The sequence below is a fragment of the Epinephelus lanceolatus genome, chromosome 6 (genome assembly GCF_041903045.1).
Source record: "Epinephelus lanceolatus isolate andai-2023 chromosome 6, ASM4190304v1, whole genome shotgun sequence".
Classification (NCBI taxonomy): domain Eukaryota; kingdom Metazoa; phylum Chordata; class Actinopteri; order Perciformes; family Serranidae; genus Epinephelus; species Epinephelus lanceolatus.
In genome coordinates, this window is record NC_135739.1 from 12,838,629 (window position 1) to 12,848,136 (window position 9,508).

Sequence of the window (9,508 nt, forward strand, 5' to 3'; positions counted from 1 at the left end):
CTCATCTCCAAAATGTGGAGGCCAGGGATCAACGGTGTGGAGAGTCCTAATTTGAATTATGTAACACTGACTTCATATTACAGCCTGCAAATTATAGTGTAATTAATTTGTAATCATGGTGCACTTATATAATACTTTGAAATACTTACGGGGTACAATAAAACCTTTATGGAGATCAGCAGTCTTGTAATAAAGGGCTAACAACTTGTAAATTATAGTTTAGCTACTTTCTGAATTACAGGAGACGTATAATATAATTACAGGGTTCAGTGAATGAGAAACCACAAAATGAAACAGGAATATTATTCGTTATTATGAAGAGATAAGATTTGCTTATGAAAAGACAAAACAACAGGTGTAGCTAGCCTACAGTAGATGGGGTAAATTTCTGATTTGAAGGCTCTTTTCCCCAGAATAAGTATAAACTGTCACACATACAAAAAGGAACTTACAAAGTATAAATAAGAGATCAGTCATTGTTTTATTATATAAAAAGTGACCTTATATGTGTGCTTTTTGCTATATTTCCTTTGTCCCTGAGCTTTTAGAAATTCAACCCTGCTTAATTTGGAATGTAATATTAATCTGATATTAAATTCAAATTCAAATTCAAATGATACATAAATACCCATTTTAATTAAATGCATCATGTATTGTAAGCAAAGACTGTAAAAAAAATAATGGATGTAGCTAACCTAACTGGTTTGTGGACTCCTGTTTTGAAGACTCAAATTACAGCTGTCGCCATCTTGGTTCTTTCAAAGATTATTATTTTTTGGCTTCTATGCCTTTATCAGATAGGATAGACGAAGTGTAATGACATGATGATGATGATGCAGCAAAGCGCTGCAGCAGGAAACGAATCCGCAGCCACTGTGGCAAGGACAGTGCGTCTATACATGGGGTGCCTTCTCTATCCACTGAGTTACTGGGCGCCCGGCCATCTTGGTTTTCTGGAGTCAGAAGTGAGTCAGAGTTAGAAGCGAGGGGTGGATCTGACTGAGATCAGCAGACTGCCACTTAAAGCAGTCTGCCCTTAAATATGCGTAAATTTAAGCCTTAATAAAATGTAAAGCGGTGAGTTACATAAAAATTCACACACTGTACAGTTGTCATGAAGAGGCTATACAGACCAAACCATTTTTTGCAAGTTTGCTTCCACTGTCAAATCTAGCATTTTCACATGGGGGTTTATGGGGATTGACTAGCTTCTGGAGCCGGTCTTATATACGGCACTTCGCGTAGGCTTCAGTTTTCAGCCACAGAGGTCGCCGCTTGGTTGTAAGATATTATGTCAGAAGGTCTTCTTTTATGTCTTTTCTTATAAAAAGGACAGCGGTCCTACTTTGTATTAGTTCCATCACACGTTTGTTTTTTTTTAGAGTTTGTATTTTGGTGACCACAGCACAAATCATGTGACAGAAGAGCACATGGCTGGCAGTTTTTGTTAAATCAAGAATGTGTTTATTTACTTTTATTTCCAAACAGCCCATATTTCTATAAGAAGAAAAACTACATTTTATATTGTGCATTTTGTGTAAATTTAATCCTAACACTAAAACAGACATTAGCAAGATAACATATTACAACAAAATGTTGGCAACAGTCATTTCCATCCCTTTGTTCATTATGATGGAAAATATTAGGGGTGCACGATAATATCGGCACGTCATCGGAATTGGCTAACATGCTTTTTCTTAATTTGCTCAATGAATGAATATTACATACAATGAAAAGTATTGTATTTCATGTCTCCATCTGCCGGTGGGCCATCACGATAAGAGTATGCATGCATAATATGATGTTAATGTCACTACAGAAGAGACCTGATGATCACTAAAATTAGGTCGGGAAAATGAGTTCTTAAAAATCAGCATACTGGATATTGGCAAAAAATCGAATATCATGCATCTTCAGAAAAGACATATAGTTATGGAAAAGGAAATGCCATGTTTTATTACTGAAAAGACTTTCTAAAACCAAGTTATAAAGTGACCCAAATATAGTAACCATATGAAAAAGAGTGACATCATTACTCAATTACTTCCGAAAAAGTACAAAATTGTTACCCCTTTATTTTTAGACTTGTGTTGTTCTATTAATGGGTTATCCTGTCATTCTTTTATATGTGCCCCATAATCACAAAATACTTGGACTGTAATTTATGGGCTGTGATCTAAACCATTACTGTGCACTGTAGTCGAGATCTATTAATAGCAGTGACACAACTGGGCTAATTGGTTTTACAACTTGTGCTCTACCGCACACTTAATTGGACAGGATTTCCAAAAGTCTGCATGAACTGTCTCCCTCAGCTCAAGTTCCTCTTATGAGATTACGGCGTGACCTTTAACGATGATGAACAATCATTCTTGTATAATGTAATATACAGTGCAGACACTCAGTAAAACTGAATAACTTCTGTTCGTTGAAGAATGTGTGGAAAATGAAGGCAGACACCTTTGGGGCTTTCAGTAATGATCGTGACTGAGCGCACACACACAAACTCAGCACTTCTGTTTAGGTGTTGGAGATGGAAGATTAGCCACTCAGGTTGACAGATCCGCAGGCGAATACCTGTCTCGTTTAAGAGGGTGCAGGGTGATTTACGAGCGAATATGCGGCCAGCAAACGAGGCAGATGCCAGCAGCCCGTTGCAGTCGGGGCTGAGACGGAAAGTGTGTTACATACACAGAAGCATCCCACGGCGAGGACGCTGGTATTTTTTCCACTGCTGGAAGGTTATTTTAATGAGATTGGACCTCTTCTTGTAGACGGAAGAGACAATATAGCTGGTGCCATTTCCACCCTCGTCTGGCATGACTGGCATGCTGCAGTCGGGCACCCTGAGTATGATGGAGAGGCAGAGGCACAGATCGGATGACATGCACTGAAAAAGAGGCCTGAGTATGAGGGATAAATACTAGATACTAATGACCATCCATCTTTCACTTGCTTTGTCTCACTATTGTTCTCTATCAATAACCCGTCTATTTTCTCCTCTGTACATCTCTTCTATCCCTGTGTCTTTGCTTTCCTTTCCCTCAGTCATCAGCTCTGGTTTCTAACAGCCCACCTCTTATTTTGTCTCTCCACCAGGCCTACCCTCTCAGCTCGCTAGCAAAGAAGCAGCCAACAGTGCTGGTGATTTGTGGTCCAGATCAAAACGGCTCCATTGGCCTGGTGTGTGCCCGACACCTGCGCATATATGTAAGTAAACTACTGCACAAAGGGAAGCCAACAATACAGTGCACGAAAACAACTTTTCATCTGAGTAAATCTCTATCATATTCAACAACACCACAAGTGACTCATTGTAAAACACATTTGAACTTAATAAATCCGCCCCCCTTGGTTGTTGCACAATGGACAAGCTTGACAAAAAGAAACATGGTAATGCTGGTTCTATTTAGTTGTATGCCACTGTGTTTGCAAGAGAGTTACTGTTTCTGGGTGTTTTTGATAAGAAGACAAGGACTACAGTCTGCGATGGAAGGACATATTGATGTTAACTTTTATGAACAAGACAAAAGTGCAGCTTAAGGCTTCTGATAGTAGAGACCAAGGACGACAAGACTAGCAGTCAACATTGCTCTTGCCCTGCCTGTTACGTGTCCTCTTTTACCCTTCTGGAGGTCAATTAAGTACTCCATCTATGTACTGAATACAGACCATGGTGCTGAGCTAACACTAGTTTCTTTTTACTGTAGAAGGTTACGTCAAATACTTTGGGGCAACATGTGGCCTTACAAAGATATTATAAACAAAGGAACATTAGCCTTTTGTTTTGGCTAATGATCATTTTTATCTTAAAAATACATCAGCAACCAACCCATGTGTCCTTTTCCACATCACCTTAGCGTTACAACAGACATAATAAGAAAACAAACCCAGCTGACGTTGGTTAGTTAGATAGCACCTTGCTAACCTTAGCTAACTTAAGCTAATTTTAAGCTACTCTTTTTGGCAACTGATAATTTATGTCATCTTAAAAATATGTCAGCAGCCAAACAATCTGTCCTTGAATCAAACCCGGCTGACACTGTTTATCTGACATTGGGTTAAATTGTCTTGATGTAGCTATACTCTAGCTAGCTAGTTAGCTAACGTTTTGCTAACATTGGCTAACTTAAAATAACTTTTTTGGCTAAGAATAATTTATGCAATCTTAAAAATATGTCAGCAGCCAAACAATCTGTCCTTGAATCAAACCCGGCTGACACTGTTTATCTGACATTGGGTTAAATTGTCTTGATGTAGCTATACTCTAGCTAGCTAGTTAGCTAACGTTTTGCTAACATTGGCTAACTTAAAATAACTTTTTTGGCTAAGAATAATTTATGCAATCTTAAAAATATGTCAGCAGCCAAACAATCTGTCCTTTTCCAAATCTCTTTAATTTTACCAAAGAAATGAAGAGGAAACAAACGCAGCTGACATTATTTATCCAACATTGGGCTAATTCCTCTTGATGTAGCTATGCTTTAGCAAGCTGGTTAGCTAGCACCTTGCTAACATTAGCTAACCTAAGTTCACTTTTAGCTTACTTTTTCTGGCTAATGATAATTTATGAAATCTGAAAAATATGTCACCAATCAATTTATCTGTCCTTTTACAAATCTCTTTAACGTTATCACAGACATGAGGAGGAACAACCCAGCTGATGTTGGTTATGTAGCTATGTTATAGCTAAACTTTAGCTAGTTAATTAGCTAGCACCTTGCTAACATTAGCTAACTTAAGATGTGAGCAGACACAATGTAATTAGCCCATGAAGATTATGACAGTCCCCCTGCCACATCTTTTAAGCATCATGAAAATTTGGTTTTCTTTTCAATATAGATGACACACAGCTTATCTAATAAAACAGGAAAGGGGAAAAGAAGGTTCGGAGCTTGTTAAATTGTTATAGACCAAATCACAATGTCTATGTACAATAACTTCTGGTTAAAAACCCTTGCATAATATACCTAAAATTAAACATTGCTGAGCAAACCTTCCTCAATTGGTTAGTTTTAACCACCTAAAAAAGGGCCACCAAAAAAAATAAAAAATGAATATCAGTTTAATACACTATATTTAGAATATTTCTACTGCTGTACGTTGCCGTTAGACAGCGTTTTCTAATGCGAAACTGAAGCCATTACATCAAAGCTACCAGGACAAAAACAACTAACTTAACTAAGCAGAACACTCACAGCCTTGATTGGTTCGTGTGTGAGGTAGCGAAGCAAATATTTAAATAGTGTTTACTTGCACCGATAATGATTTTTTTTTAGATAGCTAAAAACTAACCATTTGAGAAAGGTTAGTTCAGATCTAATTGACCTTAGAAAGGGTCAGCTAGAACTGCAGTGTTATGAGATTTTCACAATGTAATAACAGTCTAAGAAAATATCAGTTTCACTGTATCAGGGTATTCCAATTATAACTGTTATTATCCTCATCAGTTACAATGACCCTTAAAGAAAAGGAAAACAGAGGGTTTAGGTTAGGTCAGGTAGAAGGTTAGAGAACATGTAAAGAGTGTGGTAAGATTCTCCGTCCAGTTGCATTTTTAAAAAATATTGTAGATAAGGACATTCCATTAATTTTCCTACCATGGTAGACTGTGAAACCGCTGTAACACTGCAGCTATAATCACAGTAGAAAAACAAACTTCACCTTGTGTTAGGACAACCGGGGGATGCTCTATACGGGCCCTCTGCGCTTTACAGGATTTCATTTCAGCTCCTGTAAACTGCTCGGAGCAGTTATCCCATTACCCTCCCCGCAAGGGCACTCAGACAGTCATGATATCATGCTATTGTTACTCTCGTTAAAGTCGTCTGCCTCTTATGCTCTGCAGCCACGATATGATGTCATGACCATGATGTCTGCCCTTCAGGCCACATACTGACTGACATTTCAAGACTAATTGTTTTTGGAGGCAGGATCCATCCTCTCCAAACACATCACAGATCAAGACTTCTTTTTCACAGTTCATTTCGGTGCTCCGTGCTGTAGTGCTGCCACAGTCTATGACTTTATTGGAAGGGAAATATTGGATATGTGTTTTTGGGATCTTTGGTTTAGACTGGAATGCATCTATACACTTTACCATGTGTGGCTGACACACTAGATTTACAGTGCATTGATAGTTTTGATTAAAACCATGTCAGATGGACTCTGATGGCCCTCTGTGGAGTCTCTTCCCTCGCCTCCCACTCTCTGTGTTTTCCCTCTTAGGCCAAGGAGGAGGTCAGAGGTCAGCTCAGAGGAAGATATATTTTACCCTGGCATTCCAGAAATGAATGAGAGGCTTTTCCATAGCTCACGAACTAATAAAAAATGTCAAACAATTGGGCATCTATTCACAGTTTTAAATGTATCGTTTTAGCACTATTTGATCTTTTTTGACATTTTATTTCTAAATTTTTCATCTTTTTCTGTGTATTTTTCACCTATTGCGAAACATTTCACAGCATCTTGAAATGTGCTGTTTAAATCCAGTTTTATTCCTATTATTTTCAAAGCGGCTGCACTCCACAGTAGGCCGACTGGGACCACACTTGTCTGACTTCGCTCTAAGTTGAGAAATTTGAGTACTTACTTTGGACTGCGAACCGCTCTCCCGGTGTAAGAGCGTATGTTTTTCATGGTGCGATGTGATCCCTGTCAGCAGGAAGACATGCAAGCATACACGTGAGACACGCACATTAACACAGACACAGACACACACATGCACACTGCCGTGAGCCCCTTGATGCAGAGGTGCGAATGTGATTAGACAGAGCATAGAAATGAATGATCAGCTGTAGGCAGGCGGGCCAACTCGCTTCTCACGTCACTCCGAGATGTCCGTGTTCATAAAGGCAGGCTGTGTCCGAGTCTGTCGTGCATCTTTGATTGTTTCCACTGTTAGGTATGGTAGTGGACACAGTGCTGCTTACTGGAAGACAAAGATATTCCTTGATCAAAGTTAAGTTGGATGAGAAGAATAAACAAGTTGTATGCATGTCAGTTCTGGTGTAATTTTCACATTAAAACAAGTGGACACGATGTAACGTTTGGCTCACTACGTGTGTGCTCTACGGACAATTACTGCCTGATGTTAGTGACATTATGACTGCCGAACAAATTAAAAATTTTCTTCATTATACAACCAGAAAACCATGATTTAACAGGACTGGAGCACACAGGTAACAAATGAGATATTGACACACGTATTGAAAGTCTTGTCGAAATTTTAGTTATTTCACCAGTTAAATTCAATCCAATTATTACAAATCAAAATTTGGCTCAGAGGGCTTTACAGCATACGACATCCCTCTGTCCTTAGACCCTCACAGTGGATAAGGAAAAACTCCCCCAAAAAACCCTTCACAGGAGAAAAAGTTCAAGACTGAATTGTGCTACACACCTCATCCCTCCATTTCTAATGGGCTGTGTACAAAAACAAAATGCTACAAGACACCATCATTCCTCAGGGAGAGGAAGTGTAACCCCGTTAAACGTGAGCATTAACTGGAGAAACACCTCGTCGGTACCCTTTGCTTGTTTCTGTCTCACGGCTCATTTCTGCTCATGCTCAGTGACACTGACAGTCATTTCAGGCCCTTCCTTAGTTTCACACTGTTAGACGGTGTAATGCTGATGAGGTCAAGGGCATGCTGGGGCCGCTGGCTAGCCCCTGAGGGGGACACACATACACACACACACACAGACAGACACACAGTGGATTGTATTTGGCTCAGTTGCTTGCTCTGTGCTCTGTGGAGATCACGATGGAGATGACGTCAGGTGATGAGTGGCTGTGGATGTTTGATTGGTTTAGGATCCCCGAGGAAGCAGCAGTCAGTCTGACCTGACGGATCACTTCCTTTGTAGTGCAGCGTCAGCTCAGCCGCATCTGAAAGACCTGCTTCTATTTATTTAAGTGATGTTTTTCACTAAAACCAACAGATGTGAACCTCGTGGTGGTGCTAGAGGAGAAATCACTGAATCAGCAGAGTCAGTAAGATTCATCCTCTGAGGAATATAAATGTCTGTATAAAATTCCATGACAATTCATCCAATAGTTTGTAAGAGACATTATAGTCAGGACCAAAGTGGTGAACCAAACATCCAAGGATTAGGATGGGATAAACATTGCCACCCCTGTGGAAAACTGCTAGCATGGCTAATGCTATGTTCACATTGAATCAGACAGATGGTAGACAACACATGGGCAGTACCCTCTTGGGTAATGGCAGGACAGTAAAACAAAACATGCATGACAATATGTTGCAATGGTGTTGTGGAATTATTTACAAAGAATGGAAATAAAATATCCATCCATCCATTTTCATTCGCTTATCCGGGCCAGGTCACGGAGGCAGCAGGTCAAGCAAATCACCCCAGACATCCCTCTCTCTAGCAATGCTTTCCAGCTCCTCCTGAGGGACCCCGAGGCATCCCCAGGCCAGACGAGATATGTAATCCCTCCAGCGTGTTCTGGGTCTACTCCGGGGCCTCCTACCAGTGGGATGTGCCTGAAACACCTCCAGCGGGAGGCACTCAGGAGGCATCTTGATCAGATGCCTGAACCACCTCAACTGACCCCTTTTGACGTGAAGGAGCAGTGGCTCTACTCCGAACTCCCTTCTGGATGTTTGAGCTCCTTACCTTATCTCTAAGGCTGAGCCCAGCAACCCCACAGAGGAAACTCATTTCAGGCGCTTGTATCTGTGATCTCATTCTTTCGATCACTACCCAGAGCTCATGGACAAGTAAATCGAAAGCTTTGTCGTCTGACTCAGCTCCCTCTTCACCACAACGGTCCGGCGCAGTGCCCGCATCACTGCAGAGGCTGCACTAAACTGCTGATCCATCTCACGCTCCATCATACCCCTCACTCGTGAACAAGACCCCGAGATACTTGATACTTGAACTCCTGCATGAGGCAGTAACTCACTCCCAACCAAGAGGGGGCAATCCACCAGTTTCTGGGAATTAAAATATAATAAACAAAATTATTTTGTGTGTATTATTTTATGTAATTATTCTAGTAGTGTCCAGTAATTGTCCAAATTGCCCACGTTTTTAGGGAGCAACACAACATCCGGTTGTAAATTCCGTCTTTCAGAACAGCAAAAACATTTTTGCACATATTTTAACTTTGAATGACAATGCTATCTCCCATTACAATTGCCGGTATTCTCTGCCGTCCTAACCTAATTTGGCCGTCTTGCTCCTGTCCACTATAATGATATCTAGTGTGCCATCTACCATCTGCCTGATTCCACGTGACGCAGCACAACAGCAACAACAGCAATTCAATAACAATGTGTCTTTCCAGAAACAGTGACTCAGATACTCACAGACGTCACTGTCAACAGTTTCAATTGGAACTATTTTAACAAAAGAAATAGTCCCATTGAAATCTGACAACAGTGTGTTTTGTGGATGATCCATGGTTCATTGTTCTGAATAGATCTATTGTTTATTTTTATTGTATGTGGGAAAAAAAATGATTTGCTGATAACAG

The 9,508-nt window shown here is 40.2% G+C and overlaps 1 protein-coding gene across 1 annotated transcript in view; it reads left to right on the plus strand.

Moving 5' to 3' along the window:
• The window catches only part of yjefn3 (YjeF N-terminal domain containing 3), a 79,620-nt gene that overhangs the window by 63,022 nt on the left and 7,090 nt on the right, over positions 1 to 9,508 (plus strand). Inside the window, exon 3 of the mRNA XM_033621138.2 lies at positions 3,100 to 3,210. Within this exon, the coding sequence (XP_033477029.1) occupies positions 3,100 to 3,210 (111 nt within the window). The remainder of the gene's footprint in view (positions 1 to 3,099; positions 3,211 to 9,508) is intronic.